This window comes from Equus quagga, chromosome 5 (assembly GCF_021613505.1).
Source record: "Equus quagga isolate Etosha38 chromosome 5, UCLA_HA_Equagga_1.0, whole genome shotgun sequence".
Taxonomy (NCBI): Eukaryota; Metazoa; Chordata; class Mammalia; order Perissodactyla; family Equidae; genus Equus; species Equus quagga.
Window position 1 is genome coordinate 24,199,177 of NC_060271.1, and position 26,857 is coordinate 24,226,033.

A 26,857-nucleotide genomic window follows, 5' to 3' on the forward strand; every position below is an offset into this window, starting at 1 on the left:
AAACCGCCCCGCCTCTTGGAGGGTTGCGCCCCGCGCAGGCGCCGCAGCCCCGCCCTCCGCCCCGCCTGCCCCGCCTACTGGCTCCACCCCTTCGTCTCTCATCGACCCGCTCGACTCTCTGCTGCGCTTGACTGTTTCTCGGCCACTGCCAGGCGGAGAAGGGTCCAGGCCGACGAAGCCGAGCGACGAGCTCAGCTGATGCAACCTAACCGGACCCGCGTGACAGTTCCCGGCACGCGGCGGCGGCGGCGGCGACCGAGGAAGGGCGGGAGTGCCTCGCTGAACGCGGGAGACGGGGGCGACGGAGCCATGGGAGACTCTCCGAGCCCTGAAGAAAAGCTGCACCTTATCACCCGGAACCTGCAGGTCGGGCCTCAGGGTGGGAGATACGCCGTTGGGGTCTGGGGGCCCGAGGTCCAGTGATCTAAGCCCCACTATCAGGTCCTAAATGTGTGGGGCCGGGGACTCCGCGCCAAGGCAGCTCAGAGAGTCTGCAGCCCTCATTGCCGGTCGGTCAGGCAGTCAGAAAGCCAAGCAGCAATTATGTGGGTACTACAGAAATCACAGTGGGCTCACTTTCTGTGTGCAGTTACCTGGTGTTGACCAGACTTTGAATCCAGGACTCCCACCCTACCCGCCCTGTTATGCGCCAGGCGCTGGGGATACTCAGGGCCCTGGCCTCCCAGAGCTTGTCTGGGAGGAATCAGATGTTAAAAATGACCCATAATCCAAGTACTTAATTACAGGTGAAGCTTGTTCTGGAAGGTACTACACGTGGAGCTTTGAAAGGAAATTAGGGGAGAGGGCTGGGGTAGTGTCAGGGAAGGTGGAGGAAGTGACCTCTAAACTGTGCCCTGAGGATGTGGGTCACCTCTTCACTCCCATATAGTCCTGCTGTTACCGGGAAGTGCCGAAGTTAACCAGAGGAAGAATGAGGGGAAAGCATTTCAGGTAGAAGGAACCCAGGTCAAGACCCCGTGGTTCAGAGAGAAGGCTAATTTGGCTGGAGTAGAGTGAGTAAAGTGTGAATCAGCCACTTAATAAATATTTATGTTGTTCATTCCTTTGCCTCTTGCAGGCCTCTGACTGTTGTCACATCAGGAAAACTTTCCTGCCCACTTTATTTAAATTACAAGTCCCCTGCCATCAGAACCGTCTCATTCCTTGCTCTGCCTTTTTTGTGGTGGTGTTTCTCCATAGAACCTATCACCATCTGACATACTATACATTTTACTAGTTTGTTTAGAAGGGGTAGGCAGGGACCAGATCATGAGGGCCTTGTCTAAAATTGGGGTGAGGGCTGGCCCTGGGCCTAGTGGTTAAATTCAGCCTGCTCGGCTTCAGCGGCCTGGGTTTGGTTCCCAGGTGCAGACCTACACCACTCGTCTGGGGCCATGTTGTGACAGTGACCCACGTACAAAATAGAGGAAAATTGGCAACAGATGTTAGCTCAGGGCAAATCTTCCTCAGCAAAAAATTAAATAAGTAAATAAAATTAGAGTGAGCACTCTAAGAGCAGTGATACACTGGTTGAGCCACAGCTTGTTTTTTCCTCTTTTTTTGAGATAAAATTCACATACCATAAAATACACCTATTTAAAATGTACAATTCACTGGGTTTTAGTACAGTCACAAAGTTGGCAACTATCACCGTTATCTAATTCCAGAACATTTTCATTGCCTCCCAGAAAACCTGTACCCATTAGGAATTCCTGCCCATTTCTCTCCTTCCCTGAGTCCTAGAAAAACACTAATCTACTTTCTGTCTCCACCTATTTGCCTATTCTGGACATTTCATATAAATAGAATCATATAATATGTGGCCTTTGTGTCTGACTTCTTTCAGTTAGCCTAATGTTTTCAAGGTTCATGCATACTGTTGCACCTATCAGAACTTTATTCCTTTTTATGGCTGAATAATATTCCATTATATGGATATACCATGTTTTGTTTATCCATTCATCAGTTGATGGACATTTGGGGTATTTCCATTCATAACTTGATCTTTTTTTTGTAAAGATTTTATTTTTCCTTTTTCTCCCCAAAGCCCCCAGTACATAGTTGTGTATTTTCAGTTGTGGGTCCTTCTAGTTGTGGCATGTGGGATGCCGCCTCAGCATGGCCTGATGAACCATGCCATGTCTGCACCCAGGATTTGAACAAGTGAAACCCTGGGCCACCGAAACAGAGTGCACGAACCCAACCACTCAGCCACAGGGTCAGCCTCCATAACTTGATCTTAACCAGAGATTCTTGCATGCTTCCCCTTAGCCAGATCCTTTGTTTTCTAGCCTCTCTCCATAAAAATAGTGCTGATGGAGGCAAAGGATACACAAAGCTAGGGGTGTTGACTCACTCAGATTTTAAAGGGTAAGTGAGATGACTTTTCCTTGGGTGGTGAGAACCCTCCAAGTGTCCAAATAGTCAGGGGCTTGGAGAATGCAGAATCAACCTCCAAATGGCTTGGAACATAGGATTTTAACAAGTCCTGCTAATAGTTGATTCAAATCAGCAAAACAATTTTTGTCTATCATGGCTTTCAACAGCCTCCCCAACCATCACTTGAAGAAACACTGAAATCTTTTTTATCAGCAGTATACTGGCCTGTTAGAATTTTTCCAGTATTGTCTTAGGGCAAAAGGAAATCATTAAAGAATTTGAACAGTGAATGAGTTAATCAGATTTTGGGTTTTAAGATCTCTGTGGCTGCTTTTTAGAACTTAGAGAGAGCAAGAGTTGATATGGGAGACCTTTTAGGAGGCTAATACAGTAGTCCTGGTGTGATCTGATGGTGGCCTGGACTAGGGTGGTGGCATAGAGACAGAAGTAGGATTTAAGAGCTATTTCAAAGTAACTGATGCAACTTGGTGAATGATAGTACCGTTTACTAACCTAGAGATGAAACCATAAGTGGAAAAAGATGCTTGGGGAGTGAGGCAGGAAGGGGAGAGTATGAGTTTAATTTGAACATGTTGAGTTTGAATTAACTGGGCTGGTAACAAGTAGATGGTTCTATATATATGGGTGTGAAGAGGAGATTTGGGAGTTACTAGCTCATGAGTAGTAACGGAAGCAAGGGGATCAGTTAGGGAGAATGTAGAGTAAGAAGAAGAGAGATAGTGGCTGACCCTGTGGCCTAGTGGTTAAGTTTGCCATGCTCCACTTCAGTGGCCTGGGTTCAGTTCCCAGGTGCAGACCTACAACACTCATTGGAGGCCATGCTGTGGTGGCAACCCACATACAAAGTAGAGGAAGATTGGCACAGATGTTAACTCAGGGCAAATCTTCCTCGGCAAAAGAAGAAGAAGAAGAAGAGGAGACATAGGGCACCAAGGATTGCTAATATTTAATGATTAGGAAGACGAAGAGCAGCTGCAAAGCAGTCTGAGACCCAGCAGCCAGAGAAGTAGGAGAAAAACTAAGAGGATAAAATAGAGGAGACCAAAAGAGGAGAGAGTTTCAGGGAGGGAGTGAGGCCTAAAAAATATTCATTGAATTTAGCAACATGGACGCCATCTGTGATCTTAGCAAGAGCATTTTCGGTAGTGTGATGCTGTATGAATTCACACTGGAATGGGAGATGAGGAATGGAGACTAGAAGTAGAGGCAACTATTTCAAGAAGTTGGCTATAAAAGGAAGGAGCGTGAGTTAGAGGTATTTGAAGGGGAAGGTATGGTTAAGGACGTGCCCCCTTCCCCTAACATCAGTGTCATTTCACTGGAATAGTATTAGCAACTGCACCAGCTTCGGTTGGCTCTCACTCAGCGCTGAGAGCATAGCTGGACCTCCCTGCTGACCCTGAGCCTGGACCCCAGTGACACATGCCTTTGTTTTCCTTGTCACAGGGTAAAGGATGAGCAAGGTGGGGCACCAGCATTAAACCAGCTCTTCTGCTTCCACAACAGGAGGTTCTGGGGGAAGAGAAGCTGAAGGAGATACTGAAGGAGCGCGAATTGAAAGTTTACTGGGGAACGGCAACCACAGGCAAGCCCCATGTGGCTTACTTCGTGCCCATGTCTAAGATTGCGGACTTCCTGAAAGCAGGATGTGAGGTAAGAACGAATGTTATAAACCAAGCACTTGCCTTTGGGGAATGGCCAAAAGAGAGACTTAACAAGGGCAGGGCAGGGAGGGGGGTTTGATGGTACTTGGACAGATTCACATTTTGGTGGCCCCTTATCTCCTATGTCCAGGTAACAATTCTGTTCGCGGACCTTCACGCGTACCTGGATAACATGAAAGCCCCATGGGAACTTCTAGAACTTCGAGCCAGCTACTATGAGAATGTGATCAAGGCAATGCTGGAGAGCATTGGTGTGCCCTTGGAGAAGCTCAAGTTCGTCAAAGGCACTGATTACCAGCTCAGCAAGTAAGTGCTTGATCATCCACCCTCCTCATGGCTCTGGTGCTTCTAGCTAATTACAGGCTTGTGAGTCCAGCACTCTTTAAATTTGGATTAGAAGCTATTTGGCTCTACCTATTTAGAACCATTTTAAAATGTGTACCTTTTGTCCTTTTAATTCATCCATCAAAACTGTACTAACTAGTAAATGCCTAGGAACTGTCCTGTTTGCTGGAGATACAAAGGTAACCATAAGAAAGTCCTTGGCCTTGCAGAGCTCACAGCATATGGGAGAGTGATGATGAACAATTCAGCCTCCCTTTCCCCTTCCAGCCTCTGCAAATAATGATAAAAGAAATGTGAAAGAAAACATTTCACTTCTTTCTCACCTCCCCAACAATTTGTATTGCTTTTTATCTTTGTCAATTTTTTTCATATTTATAATGTTAGCATACATATGATTTTGTGTCCTCATTTTTAAACTTAGTTTCCTAAGAAACTCCCCCATGCTACCTCAGAGTCTCCACGTTTTTTTATTTTTTTTTAATTTTTTTATTTATTTTTTTTTTTTAAAGATTTTATTTTTTCCTTTTTCTCCCCAAAGCCCCCCAGTACATAGTTGTATATTCTTCGTTGTGGATCCTTCTAGTTGTGGCATGTGGGACGCTGCCTCAGCGTGGTCTGATGAGCAGTGCTGTGTCCGTGCCCAGGATTCGAACTAACGAAACACTGGGCCGCCTGCAGCGGAGTGCACAAACTTAACCACTCAGCCACGGGGCCAGCCCCACGTTTTTTTATTTTTAAAACCTCTCAGGGACCGGCCCAGTGGTGCAGCGGTTAAATGTATACGTTCTGCTTCAGCGGCCCGGGGTTCTCTGGTTCGGATCCCGGGTGCGGACATGGCACTGCTTGGCACGCCATGCTGTGGTAGGCGTCCCACATATAAAGTAGAGGAAGATGGGCACGAATGTTAGCTCAGGGCCAGTCTTCCTCAGCAAAAAGAGGAAGATTGGTAGCAGTTAGCTCAGGGCTAATCTTCCTCAAAAAAAAAAAAAACACCTCTCAAATAAACCACGTATCACTCTACTAGTCACTTTTGAATTTAAACCCTTACAATGCCTTTTTTAAGGTAAGCATTGTTTTATCTCCTTTCACAGATAAGGAAATAGATTCAGGTTTTTTCCCAAGTTCGTACAGCCAGTGAGTAGAAGAGCCAGGATGTGAATCCAGATCTCTTGCTTACAAGTCAATTTCTCTTTTTACTGCATCTAACATAATTTTCTTTACCATTCCCCACTGTTGCATAGAAACATGTAAAGCATATCAGCATCCTTATGTAAGCATCCTTCTATGAATCTACAGGCGCAGTAAAGTGCCTGAGATTTCATTCATTTTTACATTTATTCTGCATATATTCATGGAGCACTTATTATGTGGTAAGCACTGTGCTAGGTGCAGAGTATGCAAAAGTAAATTAAAATAAAAGTCCTTGTCCTAAGGGGCTTATATTCCAGTGAGGGAATACAGAGGTAAAACAAATAAACAGGTTATATATATAGTGTGTCAGATGTGATAGATGCCACAAAGCAGGCAGGCAGGGGGAGAGAAAGTTCTCGGGAATGGAGAATTTCTGTTTAAATCGAGTGGTTAGAGAAGACCTCTATGATGTGATGACATTAGCCAGAGACCTGAAGAAGGTGAGAGAGTGAGTCATGCAAATATTTATTGAGTTCTTACTGTATGCCAGACACTGTTCTAGGTATTGAGATTATAACAGTGAATAAGGCAGGCAAGGTTTTTATTCTCCTAGAATTGAACAAAATTTGGGGTATGGGAAGATGGGATAAATAAAACTATCTTGCTTCAAAGTCACTTTGATCTTTTTCTGTATACAAAAGCTACTTCAAAGGAAGATGGCTTTGTAAGTACATGTATTGATGCACTCCCTATGTTCCATACACAGCAATGATACATAAAAATATAAAAATTAAAAACCAGAGGACATAGCCAGGTTCAGAAATAAGCTAAACATCTCTGTGGTAACAGAAACAATTGAAATGCAGATTGGTAAGTTGGGCTGAAGTTACAGGTCTGCTGTCTTCCGGTCTAGAAGCAGTCAGTGAGAACAAACCAGGCTTACTGCTTAAAGTCAGAGGATAAAGTAGAGCTTTTCCCCTTTTCTCATTCCCACCCCTACCCCTCAAGTAGAGCCCAGGAGTGGAGGCACTATTGGCCACCCCCCTGGGTCTTTAGGGACTTTTATCAAGCTTCAGGGCTACAGAGAGTGGAGTATGTGCATGCCAAGAATTGAACCAAGCTGCCTACCACTTATGAGTGTTATATGCCTGATATTACCAAAAAGACATAAGCTGTAAAATGCCAGGAAATTATATCCACTAAGAAAAGGAAATTATAAAACAGAAACAGGCAGAAATGAAACATAAATATATAGAAATAAAAAGAATCATTTGGAAATCTTGAAAATGTAAACGTCAGTCGTTAAAGTAAAAGCAATGAAACAAAAAACCCACAAATTCACCTTCAATAGAGAAGATCAACTCTAGACTGAACACAGTTGAAGAGAAAATTAGAGATTTGAAAGGTAATACCAAGAAATTCACCCAAAATGCAGCCCAGAGAGATGGGCAAAAAAACTTTAACAGTGTTTGAGATGTGGATAAGGACTTTTGTTTCCAGCAGTCTGGCAGGCTAGGTACTTTGACCCACCCTTCTGCTTAAAACCACTAAAAATGCTGGATAAAATATTGTTTCAGCAGCCGGCCCCGTGGCCGAGTGGTTAAGTTCACGCGCTCTGCTTCGGCAGCCCAGGGTTTTGCCAGTTCAGATCCTGGGCGCAGACATGGCACCGCTTATCAACTCATGCTGAGGCGGTGTCCCACATGCCACAACTAGAAGGACCCACAACTAAAAATACACAACTATGTACCAGGGGGCTTTGGGAGAAAAAGGAAAAAAAAAAAAGAGTTTAAGAAAAAAAATTTAGAAAAAAGAATACTCAGTGGCCAGAAACCAAGTGAAAGTGAGAATACAAAGAGATACTGTATTTCAGTTAATCTAAGACGTCTTTAAAAATAGTGCTGATTAATCTATAACATGCCATTGTTTAAAAGACTCATCTAGATTTCAGAGATGTTAAACAGTAAAAAAAAAAAAAAAGCATCTTAGAATCTATAAAATATAGATTTTATGAAATACTGAATATAGTGTTCATAGAACACTGAAGACTTCTTGCACCTTGAGGGAGCTCATTGAATTGCATGCACTTGAACTTTGGTTTTCGTGGCCTCACACAGCATAATGGGAAAAAAAGAGAGAGAGAAAGATAAGAAAACTAGAGTACTAGGCCAGGAGGTCAAATATTTGAATAATAAGTATTCCAGAAAAGAGAATAAAGAGTCAGAGGGAAGGAAATCATCAATGAAACAATTTAAGAATGAAATAATTTAAGGAAATAATTAAAGGACATGAATTTCCAGATTGAAAGGGCCCGTCCAGTACCTAGCACAATGGATGAAAACAAACCCACACTAAAGCATGTTATCTTGAAATTTCAGAACACGGGGGCCAAAAAAAGGTATTCTACAAATTTCCAAAGGGACAAAAGAAGACACATACAAAATGTCAGGAATCAGAACAGCTTTGCATTTCTCAAAAGGAGCACTGAAAACCAACAAGTGATGAAGCAAAGCCTTTAAAATTCTGAAGGAAAAGAATTCCCAACCTCAAAATCTATACCCACCCAAACTGTACCATTCAAGTGTAGCAGTAAGATATCTGAAAATATTTATCTGAAAGGAAATATTTTCATGTTTTTGTTGGTCATTTATGTTTCCTCTTCTGTCAAGTGTCTATACAAGTGTTTGGGCCCATTTTCCTACTTTTTTTTTTTTAGGAGTTCTTTATGTATTCTGGATACCAAATCCTTTGTCATTTATATATCATGGGATCAAAAATTAACCACTGGAACGGAACAGAGAGTTCAGAAATAGATCCTCACAAATATGGAAACTTGATATATGACAGAGCTGGCATTGCAGATCAGAGATAAAAATTAACTTTTTAAGAAAAAATGGTATAGACAATTGGTTATCCATATGGGGAGAAAAATTATCCCTCTATTCCAAGTGGATTAAAGATTTCACTGTAAAGGCCAAACTATAAGACATTTCAAAGACAGTATATAAGACTCTTTTATGGGGAAAAAAAAAGGGGGCAGGCTGGTCCTGTGACCAAGTGGTTAAGTTTGCATGCTCTGCTCTGGTGGCCCAGGGTTTTGCCAGTTCGGATCCTGGGCGCGGACATGGCACCGCTCATCAGGCCATGTTGAGGCGGTGTCCCACATGCCACAACTGGAAGGACCCACAACTAAAAAGATATACAACTATATACTGGGGGAATTTGGGGAGAAAAAGAAAAAAAAAGAAAGACTCTCTTATGATCTCAGGTCAGGGAAAATTAAACAAGACACACCAAAAGCACAAATCACAGGAAAAGATTGATGAATCCAACTTCATTAAAATAAGACCTTCAGTATGTCAAAAGTAAAAAGATAAGCCACCAACTGGGAGAAGATAGTATTTGTAACACTTATAACTAGCGAAAGATTACTATCCATTATTATATGTCAAAAACGACAGAATCAACTGTCAAAAAATGAGTCAATCCAGTAGAAAAAACTTAAATAGGCATTTTACAGAAGAAACTGAGTGACCAATACGAATATGGAAATATGCTTAACCTCCTTGGTTGTTATTCAAAGAAATATAGATTAAAAGTGCAGTGAGAAACCATTCATGCTTGCCAAATTGGCAAAATATAAAATAATTACAGTATTAGGTAATAAAATTGATAGAAGAAACTTTGGAAAATAGTTTAGCATTATCCACTAGTGTTCAGGATACAAATCCCTTATGATCCAGAAATTCTACTGCTTGGCACATATAAGGGAACTTGCACACATACACCAGGATACACATACAAGAATATTTACAACACATTGTTTAGAGACACAAACATAGTATAAAACTGGAAAGAAGTACAAAACTTCAGGATGGTGGTTACTCTGGAGGAGGAGAAAGCAGGACGGGATCATGGAGGGACGCACAGAAGCTTCAGAAATAATTAGGTCTTTTTTCTTAAACTGAGTGACGGGTTGTTCTTAGTGCCGTGGAGTGGATTCCAACTTCTAGTGACCCTGTGTACAGCAGAGCAGAACCCTGCCTGGTGTTTTTGCGCCATCCTCTCACCTCTGGCACTGTATTAAACAATTAATAGCGCTGTATCAGACAATGCTCCACCAGTATTCATAGGGTTTTCATGGCCAATTTTTTCAGAAGTGGGTGGTCAGGTCCTTCTTCCTAGTCGGTTTTAGTCTGGAAGCTTTGCTGAAACCTGTCAACCATGGGTGACCCTGTTGGTATTTGAAATACCAGTGGCATAGCTTTCAGTGTCACAGCAACACGCAGCCACTACAGTAAGACACTCGACAGACGGGTGTTGTGGTTCCCTGACCAGGAAGTGAGCCTGGGCTGAGGTGGTGAAAGCACCGAATCTTAACCACTAGACCCCCAGAGTTAGTGGTGGGTCAATATTGAAAGAACAATATTCTTAATATTGTTCATTATTGTTTACATGTATTTAAGTTAAAAAAAATAAAAGATATGGAAGGTAGATTGAGAAAGTCTGATGTCTATTTAATAAGCATTCCAGAAGAAGAGAATGGAGGGGAATGGCAGAGAAGCCCTATTTCAAGAGATAAGTGAAGAAAAAGATTAATTAAAGCCATCTATAAAAAGGAAAAACATAAAAATGAAGTCGTGTTTTAAAGGAGTGGATGGACCGCTCACGTTTTAGAAGCTACCAGGCAGTGTTCTCTTTGAAGGACTTAAGATGGGGAGAGTGAATTAATACGCTTTAGGATTAAACTGAGGCCTGGGCCCATTCTCACAGCTGCCCCTCTTGTTTCCTCTTCAGAGAGTACACGCTAGATGTGTACAGACTCTCCTCCCTGGTCACACAGCACGATGCTAAGAAGGCTGGCGCTGAGGTGGTAAAGCAGGTGGAGCACCCGTTGCTGAGTGGTCTGCTGTACCCCGGACTGCAGGTACTTAGGAGGGACGGAGTTGCCCAACGACCTTTCCGCTGCTTCTAACTGCTGCTCACACACCTCTCTCAGCCCCAGTTAAACCGACCTGTGACACACGTCCTTTGACCGTGCTGTAGGCCTGCCTTCCTGGGTTCCTCCTCCGCCCCGCCCCCACCTTCCTGGCCCCCGCTTTGACTTCTTCACTGTAAGTCCTCCCCCACCTGTCTTTCTTTTAAAAGACTGCTCCTCTCACCCACCTTCTTTATGTTAGTCATGAGCTGTTAATTGAAGAAAGTGAATTTCAGAGTGATAGGTGAAAATAAATTTTAGGCATGATCTTATTTTCCAGTAAACAAAACAAACACATCATATTTTGTGTATGTGCATATTTGTATGAGCAAGGAGAAAGATCGAAAAATTCAAACCAAGCTATTAATACTGATTACAAGCTCAGGAAGGTAACATGAAAATGTAGACAGACTTAACTTTTTCTCTGTGTGTTTCTGTAATGTTTGATGTAAGAAAATCAGGTCATCCCTTCGTCATCGCCAAGTGATCTTTCCAGAGGTTAAACTCAGAGACATTCTGGATCTGCACTGCCCACTATGGTAGCCTCTAGTCATAATCCACATAATATGTGGCTATTAGCTATTAAAAGTAATTAAAATTGAAATTTTTAGTTCTTCAGCTACATTGGCTATATTTCAAGCGCTCACAAGCCACATGTGGCTAGTGGCTAACCTATTGGACAGCATGGATAGAGAACATATTCATCGTCACAGAAAGTTCTATTGGACAGTGCTGTTCTAGATTCTTCCTGCTTGCTTGCCTTTCTCTTCCTCTCCTTCTTCCTCTTCTCCCATCCCATCAGACACTAAGTTTTATCAGTTCTACTTCTTCAAAATTTCTTGAATTCATTCCTGCTCTGCATCCCCACTGACTTGGTTCATTGTTATTTCTCACCTGGACTCTCACAGCAGCCTTCTAGCTATTTTCTTTGTCTTCAGCCTGCAGGCGTCCACTCCATGCTCTGCCCTCTTGCTGGTGTGATCTTTCTATAGAGCAGGTCAAGTTTCTCCCCTTCTTAGAAGCGTTCACTGGCCAGGATGATGCTAGGTACCCTAACGTGACATTCAGGGTCCTAACCTACTTTTCTAACGTCTTCACTAACCACTTCCCATATCCCTTGAAGTTTGTGGTTTTGCAAACTGCGTTGCTCATAACTTCCCTGAACACTTCACACCTCTGTGCTTTCTCACATTCCATTTCCTCTGCACAGTGAAAAACATCTGTATATGCAAAACCAAGCTCAGACCACAGTCTGATTCTAGGAAGCCTTCACTGCCACCTGTCTGACCAGTTGGAGAGAATCATTTCTTTCCTTGTGTTAGCGTTGTTTCCTAAATAAACATCTAGGTTAGCCCTTTGCACACTGTATTGAAGTGATCTGTTTACATGTCTCTCTCCTCAGCTGGGTAATTGGCTTCTTGAAGGCAGAGTCTGGGTCCAGTTTATCGCTACATCCACAGGGCTGGCTCTAGGCCTGGCATGTAGTAAGCAACCGTGACTCTTCATTTACTAGTTCAGTCTTGCTTTTTTCTTCTGAGCTCTCCCGGCAGTTACTTCTCATGGCACTTATTTGACGTTTATCGCAGGCTGCCTTATCTGTCACAGTGGGTAACTTTGACGTGACTGTGGCTGTCTTCTCCTTCCTCCCTCCCTTCCTCACTGGATTGTGAGCTTCTGGAGGGCAGGGACTCTGCTTACTTTTTACCCCAGGACATCCACGTGGAGTACTGTTCACTGCAGGCACTCAGCAAGTGTTTATGCAGCTCTCGAGGCCAACAGGGAGGCTGATGAATGCTGCTTATTTGCTTCCCAGCCCTACCTTCTGAAAAATCGAGTGATTTTCAAGTGTCTGATTTCTCATACCCATATAGAAGAAACAGAGTCACAGCTTATACTTATGCGTTTCTTTCTACAGGCCTTGGATGAAGAGTATTTGAAAGCAGATGCCCAGTTTGGAGGCGTTGATCAGAGAAAGATCTTCACCTTTGCAGAGAAGGTCAGTGTCCTCCTTCCTATCTCTTTTCTTTTGAGCCTCAGAGGTATGCAATTAAAGTTCATTGAATATGTCGCTCCCACTAGTCATAACCATATTGTATGGCAGGTGTTGTTCTCCTTGTTTGGCAGATGAGAAAACTGAGGGTAGAGAGAGTAAGGACGTTGTCCAGTATCACACAGTTAGTGATTGAGCAGAAATTAGCACCCAGATCTGTCTGGCTCAGAAGCCCCTGCTCCTGCTGCGGTCACCAGGATGCTGCCCCTAGACTGTAGGATTTGCTTCTTTCCTAATAGCTCAGTTTCCAGGGAAAGGCACTACCAGTCAGAGTTACTGTTCCTTCCCAGAGTGTTTGGTCTATATTGCTCTGGATCTTACATAAACCACTCACCTCTGAGATGAGGTTTAACAGGGTTTAAAGGAGGAACTCAGCACAAACGCATAATACTTCTTTTCTGGGAAAGAACTTGAGTAAGTTGAAAGGGACTATTGAGAAGTGGTTGGTATTTTTGAAAGCTTCTCAAAACCTCACATTGGTAGGGGTGTGGAGAAAACAGTGCTAGTGGAAATGTGTCTTCCTGCAAGGTGATTTGACATCTCTAAAATGTCTCTATCCTTTGCCCTAATAATTTTATAAATTTGTCCCAAGGAGATAATTTTAAAAATGCAACTTGAGTTATGTATAAAAGTGTTTTATCACATTATCAATTTACAGCAAAAATCCAGAAATAAACTTACATCCAGCGTAAGTTTACAATCCAGGGATTGGTTAATACATTATGATAAATCCTCACAATGGCATATTATATAATTTTTTTTTTTTAAGATTGGCACCTGAGCTAACATCTGTTGCCATTCTTTTTTCTCTTTTTTTCTTCTTTCTTTCTCCCCAAAGCCACCCAGTACATAGTTGTATATTCCAGCTGTGGGTCCTTCTAGTTGTGCTAAGTGGGACGCCGCCCCAGCGTGGCCTGATGAGCGGTGCCAGGTCCACGCCTAGGATCCCAGCTGGCAAAACCCTAGACCACCAAAGTGGAGCGCGGGAATCCAACCACTCTGCCATGGGGCCGGCCCCTATTATATAATATTTTTAAATGGTTTTTGGATATATTTGATGAACGTGGAAATGTTTACAATGTAAAGTTTTTGATTAACCCAGTATTTCTTATTATTCCGTGTTTATCTCCTGTGTTAACTTCTTAGTTGAACCTTCTCTCATTATTCCAGCAGAGATATGACCTGTAGCTTGTTTTTGTGTGACTCAGAAGCTGTAAGAATAGTTTTTATATTTTTAAAGGGCTATAAAAAAAACGAAGAAGAGTAGGCAATAAAGACCATGTCGGGCCCACAAGGCCTAAAATATTTATCTGGCCCTTTACAGAAGAGTTTTGCCCACCCCTGCCCTAGAGAATACATGTATCTTTGTAATTTATTACAATTTGTTAGATATCTTTACCACTTCCCAACAATACAAGAACTTAGAACAATTTTACTCCATTTAACGCTTTCCTGCCTTTTGTGCTATTGTTGTCATATATTTTACTTTGACATATATTTTAAATCCCAAAGACTTTATTATATTGTTTTTTAAACAGTCAATTTTTGTGTATGTTTACCCATACTCACCCTTTCTGATATTCTTGATTCCTTCCTGCGCTTCTGTGTCTCTGTGCTTCCATCTGGGATCATTTTCCTAAAGTCCCCTCACTTAGAATTGTATACTTGTAGTCCAAGTCTCTTGGTAATGAGTTCTTGAGCTTTCTTTTGTCTGAAAACATCTTTCTTTTGCTTTCACTGAGTGTAAAATTCTAGGTTTGTAGTTATTTTTCTTTTAGCACTTTAAAGAGTTGCCCTGTTACCTCTGGCTTCCATAATTTCCATTGAAAAGTCACCTGTAAGTATTATTGTTTCTCCTTTGCAGATAATGTATCTTTCCTCCGGCTGCTTTTAAAGTTTTCTCTGTCTCTGATTTTCAGTAGTTGGACTGTGATGTTTTTAGCTATAGTTTTCTTTGTGTTTATCCTGCTTGGATTTTGCTGAGCTTTTTGAGTCCGTGGGTTGAGGTTTTCATCAAATTTGGAATATTGTCTCCTGTTATTTCCTTAAATATTGCTTCTGTCGTGTTCTCTGTCTCCTCTCCTAGGACTCTAATTTTATAAAGGTTTGACATCTTGATCATGTCTCACATGTGTGTCATATCCTCTTCTGTTGTTTTCCTGTCTTTGTGCCCTCTGTGCTTTAGTTTGCATATTATCTACTGACTTTTCTTCAAGTTCATTAATCCTGTCTTCTGATAAATCCACCCAACATTGTACTGTGCCATTTTAGAACTTCCATTTGATTCTTTTTCATAGATTCCAATTCTCTTTTGCAGTTCTCTTTTATCCATTTTGTCCATCTTTTTCTCGTTCCCGTTAACACACCAATTATAGTTATTTTGACATCCTGATTTGCTTATTCCCATATCTGGATTGTTTCTGGGTCTCTTGGCTATCAGTCACTTTTTTCTGCTTCCCACTTCTAGTACTTTTTCATTGTATCGCAGACACTGTAGACATGTTGTAGAGGCTCTGGATTATGTTTATAGACTGCTGTGTTTTCCGTAGGCTGTTAGGTTACTCACTTATCACCTTGATCCTGTCAGGGTTGGTTTTAGGCTTTGTTAGACCAGATCTCTTTCAGTTTCGCCCTTACTCCTATGACGTGGCCCTTATTCTTAGGATGTGGCCTTTCTAGGGTCTCAAACTGAAATCTCAGGATGTTCACAAGGCCCTCTCTGCTTTGATTGGACCTAAACTTCAACCTCTGTCTCCCCACCACTGTGCAGCCTCTGAAGTCTCTGCTCTGGTCTCCAGCCTCCTGGAGCCTGTTCTCTGCTGGGCTTCCTGATGTTTCTCTGTATGCATGCATAGCTGTGAGTCAATCAAGCAATCAATGGAGACTTTTGCCTTAGAGTTTTGGAGGGGGCTCCCTTCTCTCCAGAAACCTTCCCAAATCCTAGCCTCCTGGCAGTCCCGACGTCCAATCTCTGTCTTCTCTGCTTAGTCAGACTGCTATTCTCTGCTTAGTCTCTTTTTCTCAGCATTTGTTCTGAAAACAACACCCTTAAGGAGAAAGCCAGGGTGAGTGTGGTGTTACCTTTGTTTGCCTTCTCTCAAGATTTGTAGCCCTACACCAGTTGCTGTCCAGTGTCTGCAGATGGTTATTTTATGTATTTCCAGCTTTTATAGTTTTTATGTTGGGAGGGTAAGTCCAATAGCCTCACAGTGTAATACTAATAGAAAAACAGTAGGGGAGAAACCTTTGTTTATATTGTGATCATCCTTGAAAAGTTATATATTCAGTAGAAAAAAGATTGGAAGGAATGTATCAAACAATTAAGTGAGTAGCCAAGTGAGATGAGATTGGGGCACCGAGGAGGAATATACTAATGTCTGCTTTTGTGTTTCTTTCTAACCCCTCAGTACCTGCCTGCACTTGGCTACTCAAAACGGGTCCACCTGATGAATCCTATGGTTCCAGGATTAACTGGTAGCAAAATGAGCTCTTCAGAAGAGGTAAGTCCCAACTCTGACTTGAGTTTAGAAATCTTCTGCAAGAGACAGAGATTGAGCACTCAAAAGAACAGTGACCTGGCTAACTAGAATTCTCAAATATTTGAATTATTAGGAATCTTAAGTTATCTAATTAATCCCAGTGGTTCTTGAGTATTGAAGGGCTCAGGAAGCAGTCCTGATGGGATCCAATCATATTTTTAACAGTTTTACTGCTACTAATAAAAAGCACAAGCAAAAGTAATTTCTTCATTTATAGAACTGTGATAAAATTCAGCCTTATTAATGAGAAACCTTATTAATGAGAAATTACATTTCCTCAATTAGCATCTTGAATCTTAGGGTGATGTTTGATATAACTAATCTGATAAACACGATATCTTTTACTATTCAAAAGTCCTTCTTAGGGAAAGTACACTTTTGTTCTGATCACTAAGGGCCTCGAATAGAGGAATTGGTAGAACCCAAAGATGTGAAAAGTTGAGTTCTGGGTTCCCAAATATGGCTGATCTTCAGAATTACATAGGGAATTAAAAAGAAATTTTTAAAAAGTTGATTAGACCCTGTCCTTAGAGATTCAGATAAAGTGGTTCTCGGGAACAACTCAGGAATCTGTATTTTCTTTCAAATCCTACTAGGTGATTCTGATTGAAATCACGTTTGGGCACTCATCTAGTTCTTTAAATCTGACTTCTTGATCTTTGATCAGAGACTGGTAAATATATGCGTGGAAACTGTTGTTGTTATTTTTAAAGGAATATATTCATTCCTTTTTCTCCCACGTTGAAATGCTCCATATGTCAGTTGTTTCACTATATCTTGTCCCTGGAAATCGGTGCTAGCAGCAGTTCCCAAATATGGCTGCATCGGAGTCACTTGGAGAGCTTTTTTTTTTTTTTTTTGAAGATTAGCCCTGAGCTAACTGCTGCCAATCCTCCTCTTTTTGCTTAGGAAGACTGGCCCTGAGCTAACATCCATGCCCATCTTCCTCTACTTCATACGTGGGACGCCTACCACAGCATGGTATGCCAACTGGTGCCATGTCCGCACCCGGGATCCAAACCATCGAACCCCGGGCCACCAAAGCGGAACGTGCGCACTTAACTGCTGTGCCACTGGGCTGGCCCCTGGAGAGCTTTTTAAAATACAAATGCCTAGCCCAATCCCAAGAAATTTTGATTCATTAGGTTTGGGTGGAGCCCAGTAATTTGTATTTTTTTTTTTAAAGATTTTATTTTTTTTCCCTTTTTCTCCCCAAAGCCCCCTGGTACATAGTTGTATATTCTTCGTTGTGGGTCCTTCTAGTTGTGGCATGTGGGACGCTGCCTCAGCGTGGTTTGATGAGCAGTGCCATGTCCGCGCCCAGGATTCGAACTAACGAAACACTGGGCCGCCTGCAGCGGAGCACACGAACTTAACCACTCGGCCACGGGGCCAGCCCCAGTAATTTGTATTTTTAAAAGCACTCCAGGTGATTCATATACAGTCATATGTAGACTAGAATTTGGTAACCACTGAACATAGATGAGCATGTGCTCTCTCACTCCAAATAAGAAACAAAGCCCAGTGCTTTAGAAAGGAAAAATGGCTCCAGATAATGTATAATACTCGGTGTTGGTGATTGCTGTGAAACAAGTATCCTCGCACTTCGCTGATGGTGATGGTGATTAGTATACCCCTTTCAGAAAACAGTTTTGAGCCTAACAGTTTTTGGTAGCTGAAGGAAATAATCCTAGAGGAGGCGGAAAAAACCCTCTGCAAAGATGTTCATCATAGTTTCATACAATCATGTACCGCATTACAACATTTCGGTCAGTGACAGGCTGCATGTACGATGGTGGTCCCATTAGATTAGTACCATACAGCCTAGGTATGTAGTTGGCTATACCATCTAGGTTTGTCTAAGTATGCTCTATGATGTTCGCACAACGACACCATCACCTAACAAGCATTTCTCAGAGCATATCCCCGTCATTAAGTAAAACATGACTGTATATAATTTTGTAAAAATTAGAACATATCTAACAGTTTAGAAATTATTGAATAAATTATGTTGTTACTAATAATTGGGAATATAATACAGCATAAAAATTATAGGTGAAGACTAGGTAGCCACTCAGAAATACTTATGATAAGTCTTAAGTGAAAAAACAGGACATTTATTCTCTAACTATAAATTTGTAGTAATTCCATATCCTGTAGGCAAGGCCAGGGAAGAACACAGAAAAATTAAAATAGTTTTATTTGTTGAGTGGCAATATTATGAGTGGTCCTTCACTCTGATTAATTCTGCTTTTGTTAAAGTTGTTTAATGTTTAAATCTTTGTTTAAAAAAATTAAATTCCACAGCTTAGTTGAGCATATTCTCATTTTCAACCACTAGAGGTCCTCTTCTCCTCATTGGCTTCTAGGATTCTAAGATTGATCTCCTTGATCGGAAGGAGGATGTGAAGAAAAAACTGAAGAAGGCCTTCTGCGAGCCAGGGAACGTGGAGAACAACGGGGTCCTGTCCTTCATCAAGCATGTCCTCTTTCCCCTCAAGTCTGGTAAGACGCCCCCTGTTTTCCTCTCCCAGGCCAGGCTGAAAGAGCAGAACTGGTGCTGTGGTCACACTTGTGATTGGTCGGAGATCTTCCTCTAGGGCCAGCTTCCCTGAGGCCCTGCTCTGCTTTCTCATATACTAATGCGTGATTGGAGTTGGGCTATCATTTAGTTGTCCGTGTGTTTGTTACCAGGTTAGGTTCTAAGTGGAGTGGCAGAGTGGGCAGAGGTGGTAGAGATGAGGGTTGGGGCAGGCATGTTGAACTAGAGGAATACAAAAGAAATGTAAGACGTGATTCTTCCCCTTAAGTTTGGATGCTCTCTGGGTATATGACATTGCCACTCATCCAATTTAAAAAACAATACAATCCCATATAATAAAGTTCAAAATATATGGCAGAAACTACAACCAACCATACATTTGGAGTAGGAATGCTGACTCTTCATTATCAATGAGTTTGTTGGTGTGGATCCTTTTTCTTATAGAGTTTGTGATCCTTCGAGATGAGAAATGGGGTGGAAACAAAACCTACACAGCTTACTCGGACCTGGAAAAGGACTTTGCTGATGAGGTAATACCAGAGGAGGAGCAATCCCCACTGAACTCACTCTCACAAACCTCTCTGTCTTGCCTCAGCCAGGTTTCTAGTTGTGTGCCTCAGCGCTCTGTTTTGATGCTGTGCAGGGCTTGATGCTCTTAATGGCTTAGATGAGGATTCGACTGGTTCACAAATTAGGTGGGCAAATGGCACAAAGCCAATATATTGATGTCCTAATCACTCTTCAACAGACTTAACCTGGAATGAAGGACCAACCCTAGCAAGATGAAGTATTTCAGGAACAGGTGAAAATCCAGGTTCCAAAAGAGACACAACTATAAAAGGACAGGATAGAGGATACTATTCATTTCAACAAACAGTTTACCAGAAGACTTACTAGGCGCCTACGTGTTAGGCACTGTGGTAAAGGCTGGCATTACACAGAGGATTAAATCCTCATGAAGCTCATAGTCCAGTAAGGGGTGTAGACATGTAAACAGATAGCATTCTCTGTGCTGCTGTACAATGAAGACACATACATGGTCCAGAAATAAAATAGGAGGAAGGGATAAAATGGCTCTCTGGGCAAGCTTTGTGGAGGGGACAAGATCCAAACAGTTTCACTTGAGGATTAGGAGCTCATGAGGAAATCTGTGAGGGAATAAATAGTGCAAAGACATGGTAAGATGCAACAGCGTGGTATATAAAGAATCACAAGTAGTTTGGCCCGATCAGAGTCTAAAAGGTGAGATGGAGCATTGTGGGAGAGAGAGGCAGGGCCAGGTCATAAAAGGAAGACGTAATAATAGTGTATATGGGCAATAAAATGGGGGGTTTTGATTGACTGAATTTGAATTGAATCGGCAAAGTGACAGGACTGTCCGAAATGTTAATGAAGTCTTGGCCTAAGTCATCAAAAATGTAGAGTCTGGAAGCAGGGAGTTGAGAATCCATTCAGTGCTCCATTGTTCTGAGTATGTTGGGGGTTGTGCATTCAGTCCTGGACTTCAAATTTTTTTTTTTTTTAAAGATTTTTTATTTATTTTTTTCCTTTTTCTCCCCAAAGCCCCTCTGGTACATAGTTGTATATTCTTCGTTGTGGGTCCTTCTAGTTGTGGTATCTGGGACGCTGCCTCAGCGTGGTTTGATGAGCAGTGCCATGTCCGCGCCCAGGATTCGAACCAAAGAAACACTGGGCCGCCTGCAGCGGAGCGCGCGAACTTAACCACTCGGCCATGGGGCCAGCCCCTGGACTTCAATTTTATAAGGTTTATTTGACAACCTGTGGTGTGTGGGTGGGGAGAGAAAGGATGCTATGATAGGGAACAGACTCAAAACCATGTCACAAAAGCATAGTTGAAAGAACTGGGGATGTTTAGCTGAGAAGCAAGAATGTGTTCAATCATCCTCAAATACTCTCATGGGAGAGGGGTTAGGTTTCTTCTTATGGCACCAGAGGGCTAAACCAGGACTGCAGACTGTTGACAGGGAGCACAGGAAGGCATGTTTAAGTTCATCATCAGAAAGAACTTTCTAATGAGCTCAATTGTGTGAGGAAGGACAGGGCTGTCTCACTTGACCTTGGGTTCCTGATCACTAAGGTGTTCAGGCAGAGGCCAGAGGATCCCTGAAGGCAATGTCATATGAGGGTTTGAGCATCAAATAGAGGAAAAGACTTGGAGACCTCTGAGATTTGAGGGACCTTAAGGCCCATTGTTTGGATGTTTCACAGCTGTTCCTCTGAAACCCTTCTAACTACAGTCTGAGGCAGGCCACAGAACCCACACTTCACTCCTCAGCCCCATCAGTAGTCCTTTGTGGGAATAGTGAGAAGCAGTGGAAGAAACCCTGCTGATACAAGAGCCTGGAGCACGTTATCCAAGAGTACTTTCTGTGTGGTGGACGCGCTCTGTCTGCACTAACACAGCCGCCACTGGCCACAGGTGGCTGTTGGACCTTAGAATGTGACCTCAGTGCAACTGAGTAACTGAGTTTTAATTTACATTTAAATACCCACATGAGGCTAGTGGCTACCACACCGGGCAGGTCTAAAGCTTTTCTATTGTGAAAAATTAAACATTCCCAAGGAAATGAAGAAATAACATCAAAAACAAAAATGTAGACATTGTATTACAGTTATTCATACCTCAGGGATACCCCCTCAGAATATCTCAAAGATCCTTTCAGGCCAGATTTGGGATATACAAGCGCTGGTCATAGGACACAGGAAGAAAAACTGAATTACTGACTCCTCCCTTGTACTAGCGCTGCTCTCACCATTTTCACCACGGTATGTGATTTAATCCGCATTCTGACTCTGAGATACAGGTATTATTATCTTCATTTTTTAAGTGAAGAATCCAAAACTTAGCGAGGTTAAGTGCCTAGGAACTCCAGCCCCGGCCTGGTGGACTCCGGAGCCCTTGTTGGTGCTCGCTCAGCAGCCCCCAGGCCGTCGTTAATCCTTGCTCAGTGTTGCCTAGGTGAAGGTTTCTCTGCCTGTAAATGACACCTGGTTTATGCCACTACTCTAAGCATAAATGGAAGGACTAGGAGAATTTGACTAATAAAAACATTCCCCCTCTAAAAACCCTCAAGTTAGTGTGGAATTCAGGGTCAAAAGACCTGGCTCTGGGACAAGTTAGATAACCTTTCTGAACCTATTTCCCCTTCTCTGCTCTACCAGCTTCACGAGGTTGTGCTGAGGATCAAATCAGACTTGGCTGGGAAAACACCCTGCGTCTTGTACGCACATTATTCTTACTACATTCAGGTGTGCTGTGCCCGCTCGAGTGTCCCATCTCACCAGGCCTTGTACACTTTTACAGGTTGTACACCCGGGAGACCTAAAGAATTCTGTTGAAGTCTCCCTCAACAAGTTGCTGGATCCCATCCGGGAGAAGTTTAATACCCCTGCACTGAAGAAACTGGCCAGCACTGCCTACCCAGATCCCTCGAAGCAGAGTAAGGCCACCTGGGGAGTGGAAGGGCCAGGTAGGGGGGTGACATCATCGGGATAGAGAGCCTGTCATTGGGCCTCAGAGAAAGGTCTGTCTTCAATTGAGGGCCGCAGAAGTCAGGGGGTCTGAATGTCAAGAACATCATACCCCACTGACTCCTGGAAAGGAACTTGAGTCATGTTAGTTTGGGTTTGGTCGATACTATGAGGTGATGATATCCTCACCACTGCTGGAGATGCTGGGGTGAGACACGTCCTTGGATCCTTTCAGTCTTGTTCACTAAATCCACCTCTTCAATTAAGGACACCAATTGGGTTAGACCATGAGGGGGGTGACACAGTGGCTTCTTAGGGAAGCTTATCTGTAGATTCACTCAGTTCCCTTCCATGTGCTTCTGACTGGCTCTTAGTTGGCCATCCACTTATCCGTGATGCTGAGATATTAACATTGACAGTTTTGTGTGACTCTCCCAGAAAGACTCAATAACTATATGTGGAATACATAAATGGAAACACCCAAGGGGGCAAAGCTACTACTGCCCCTCCCCTCCAGCCTAATAGCTGAGGGAGAGAATAGATGAGTATCTGGCATGCCACTTCTCAAAGGTTGCCAACCTGTTTTAAAGAAGATGTAACTCAGTGGGTAGATTCTGGGGATTCTGCACTAAATCCTGCTAGTGTCCTCATTTGGTAGGAGCAGTAATTGACCCGTCATGGGGAAGGATGAGAGTTTTGACCCCTTGGGGTTTTTCTCATCCCCAGAGCCAACTGCCAAAGGCCCTGCCAAGAATTCAGAACCAGAGGAGGTCATCCCATCCCGGCTGGATATCCGTGTGGGGAAAGTCATTAGTGTGGACAAGGTACTCGTTTTTCACCACATCCCAGAGAGGCAGATAGGGGTCAGGTTTGTCTGTTTCCATCTGGAGGAAACCTGGCCTGGGATGGGAAGTAACATCCCTGAGGTCATAGTGTAAGTCAGAACCCAGGTGTCTAATTCCAGGCGTCAGGCTTTTCCCTTTGCTGCCTGGGACCTTATGCAACCAAATGCAGCCAGGAACTCAGAGTGGGGGGCGGATGTTAGTCAGAGGGAACTTGTTTATCTATTAAATCCGGTATGATGGACTCACCTGGTCTCTACCAGCTTGTCTGGACTAGCTGCAGGCCTTATCATGGATCGGCCACTTCGTTTCCCGGTATTCCCCCCCAACCCCGACCTCCAGAAAATGGTGAAGGGAGAAGGACTTCCTTTTTCCCACAGACAGGAGGTTATGCGACCCATAGCCTAGGACCATTGTTGGGGGCTTTTTCTTCTCCCAACACGGGTTTGCTTTTCACTACATAGACCCAACCATCAAAACTACTCTGAGATAACTGCTGACGCTCTTTCAGATGGTGAGGCCAGCAGTTGGCCTCCCACCTTCCAGTCTACCTAGAACTGTTCTGTAGCATGTGGCCATAATGGCAGCCACCCAGACAGTCAGGCCATTTAATCTCTGTTAGAGATTCCTTCCATGTCTTACATAAGTAATTAGGCTCATTTTACTCAAATCCTGCCTCTTGGTTGAGAGTAGAAGGTACCTTCAAGAACCATTCTCCTGTCTGCTGTCTGGGACCTGGAAAGAGAGTTCACTCTAGAAGGTTCCTCAGGGGCCTCTGAAGGGAGTGCATGCCCCTTTCTGGAGTCAGGGTTCACCAGGCCCCTGATCTAGTCCATTAATACTCTCCGGGACTGCCATCTCTTGCTGGCAGCATCCAGATGCAGACAGCCTGTATGTGGAGATGATTGACGTGGGGGAAGCTGAGCCACGGACTGTGGTGAGCGGCCTGGTGCAATTTGTGCCCAAGGAGGAACTGCAGGACCGACTCGTCGTGGTGCTCTGCAACCTGAAACCCCAGAAGATGAGAGGAGTTGAGTCTCAAGGCATGCTACTGTGTGCTTCTCTGTGAGTGAGGACTCAGGGTGGGGCATAGGACTGGGGAAGGCCAAGAGGAGCGGGGAATTGGCCCACATGATGGCCTTCCACATGCTAGGTGGAAGCCCTGATAACACTTTCCAAAAGATGATGCATGAATTATTTCTTGTACAGTACTGTGAATGAAGTACTCGACCTAAAGTTAGTCTTATTAAAACAGAAATTGAAGGTTCAAAGCAGTGTGTACATGCCCGTCTCACTACTAGTAAGAGCTGGAGCTAGGATTCAAACCCAGTGCTGATTGGCTGTTAAGGCCTTGCCCTCTCTGTTATGTCATACTTCCTCCCCTAAAAGCCCAGATTTGAGTCTCTCTCCTGATAGAGAATTTCACTTTAACCCAGGTTAACCCAACCCTGGTAATATCGAGATGCAGTATAGCAGTGAGGACCCCCCTGGGGCTCTGGCACTGAGAATGCTCTGAATCCCAGGAGGGCCCCTATGTAAAGGCCCTGATGCTTTGGCCTCCACGACAGCTGGAGGCAAGCGAGAGCCTCACTCTTTCCTTGTCCTGTGTGTTTTTCCAGAGAAGGAGTGAGCCGCAAGGTTGAGCCTCTGGACCCTCCTGCAGGCTCTGCTCCTGGTGAGCGAGTGTTTGTGAAGGGCTTTGAGAAGGGCCAGCCTGATGAAGAGCTCAAGCCCAAGAAGAAAGTCTTTGAGAAGTTGCAGGTAAGAAGCTGTGGGTGTTCCCCTCTTACCTGGGCCACCTGGGCTGTGTTCTGGTCTGCTCTGTTACTGAATCCACAGCTGGGCCTTCCTGCATCTAAGCCCCTCTCTTCCTTCTTCATTCTAGACCCTTCTGAACGAGGTGCCTGAGGAGCATGAGGGCCCTCACATGCACTGAGCACTGACAGACTATTTGAGGCATTTCCTCACTTAATCTTCAGTCCATGAGAGGAGATTACCCCCATTCTACCTGGCAGGCCAAAGCCACTCAGGTCACCAGAAGTAATGGAGCCAGGATCAAAACCCTCCATGGGTCCCTCCTGCCCACGATCCCTGAATTCATTCATTTAACAAATATTGAGTCCCCCAGGCTACATCAATGAGTGGGGCAGCAAAAATTCACTCTCCTCGTGGAACTCACACCACATGTGACTTTTCCTAGTTAACACCTCATGGCCTCAATCAGACAGTGTTTCTGGAGGGCACGTAGACTGCTTTCTGCCTTTCTCTGTCCTCCTGCATGGGACACATGGCTTTGTCCACTCCCTCCTTTCCTGGCACTCCAGGCTGGGTATTTGAATCACTTATTTTTTTCTGGCTATAAAAAAAAATTTTCATTGTAGAAATATAGGGAAATATATAAAATTATATATATATTTATATAAAACATAGGGGGAAAGGAAGAAAATAAAATATTCATAGTCCTGCCACCCAGAGATACTGAAAAATATCATTTAGTGATTGTTCCCTTCTGGGTTTTTTCCTTTGCAGTTTGTCTTACTGTGGTGTTTATTCTGCTTTTTTATTTAACTTTATGCATGAAAAACTTCCCCATCTTCTTAAATATTGAAGGGGGAATCTTATTATGTATAGTATTGTCATGATTATCATAATTTAACCAAAACCTTATTAGACATTGAGGTTGTTCTGGGTTTCTCACTGTTAGAATGCTATAATGGATGCACTTATTCATGATTATTTTCTTAAACTAAATCCCTAAAATGAACTTACCTGAGTCAAAAGATAGGAACTTGAAAGCTTTTGACAAACTGCCCTCTTAGAGAAGTTGAGTCAGTTCACGCTAGTAGTACAGAGAGTCTGTTTTCTTGCAGTCACACCACCATCACTATAATCACCTTTTTTGTTTGTGTTGTCCAGGCTGACTTTAAAATTTCTGAGGAGTGCATCGCACAGTGGAAGCAAACCAACCTCATGACCAAGCTGGGGTCCATCTCCTGTAAATCGCTGAGAGGGGGGAACATTAGCTAGCCAACCCAGCATGGTCCTCCCTTCTCCCATCGTCCTGAGTCATCTGCTGTCTCCTCAACTTGCTCGTCCATCACCCGTTTCCCCGTTTCCCAGGACACTGAAGCAGGAAGTTTGGGACTTTATTAGGTGCAGAACTTGGTAAGGGGCAGCTAGCTCACTCTTCCCAGAATCTAGGGTCATCCTGCCTGGCTGCAGTGGGAGGCTGACCTCCCAGGTAGTAATGGGGGCAGGGCGGCAGCAGGGAGGCCAGCTCTGCCTTCCTCCCTTGGCAGCTGACTTGAGAAATCTGGTTTCAATATAACTCAAAAAAAGTTTATACCACAATCCTTCTAATTGGAAAAATATTGGTTCCCAGGTTTTCCTAGAGTTATACCAGCAGCTGTGCCTCTGGCTGGGATCTGGTGCCTGAAGTGGGCTAATTACAGCTTCTCCCCAAACAGGAAATTGTGGGATTTGAGAAGGGAAAACAGAGAACCTAGTGGTCTACCAAGTGGTTGGCCGGTTTCCCCAATGCCTGCCAACCCCGAGGCTTGGCACTGGGGGGCAGGGCCTGCCCCAGGGCTCCTGGAATTTCCCTTGATCCTGCTGGGTTGGGACACTCCCTAAACCAGCTGTGTGGTGTTAACATCAGCAGTAGGGTGGATGGCACAGCCTGGTTCTTTCTTCAGAGGGGGTGGGGTACTTCTCCATAAGGCATCTCATTCAGAATCACTAACCATCACTGTCATGAATTCAAATAAAATGTCTGAACAAGGGTGTCTGGATAGGGCCTGTGTGAGTGAGCTGGACCATCTGAGGAAAGAGGAACACAAGTGTGAAGCAGCTGCTGGGCCCCTCACCCAGCCTG

General features: G+C 43.5%; 1 protein-coding gene across 2 annotated transcripts; it reads left to right on the top strand.

Moving 5' to 3' along the window:
- The first annotated feature begins 179 nt into the window (after positions 1-179).
- Positions 180-26,764, top strand: YARS1 (tyrosyl-tRNA synthetase 1). Of its 2 annotated transcripts, none has more exons than XM_046662274.1 (13): positions 180-366; positions 3,907-4,053; positions 4,195-4,370; positions 10,338-10,467; positions 12,434-12,514; positions 15,976-16,068; positions 18,477-18,612; positions 19,094-19,179; positions 21,975-22,110; positions 22,868-22,965; positions 23,855-24,048; positions 24,603-24,744; positions 25,900-26,764. In XM_046662274.1, the coding sequence occupies exons 1-13, from the start codon at positions 199-201 to the stop codon at positions 26,008-26,010; spliced, it is 1,698 nt and encodes a 565-aa protein (XP_046518230.1). In that variant the 5' UTR covers positions 180-198; the 3' UTR covers positions 26,011-26,764. The 2 variants fall into 2 exon arrangements, with proteins under 2 accessions (XP_046518230.1, XP_046518231.1); XM_046662275.1 differs by having other exon boundaries at positions 243-366; positions 3,847-4,053.
- The last annotated feature ends 93 nt before the right edge of the window (positions 26,765-26,857 follow it).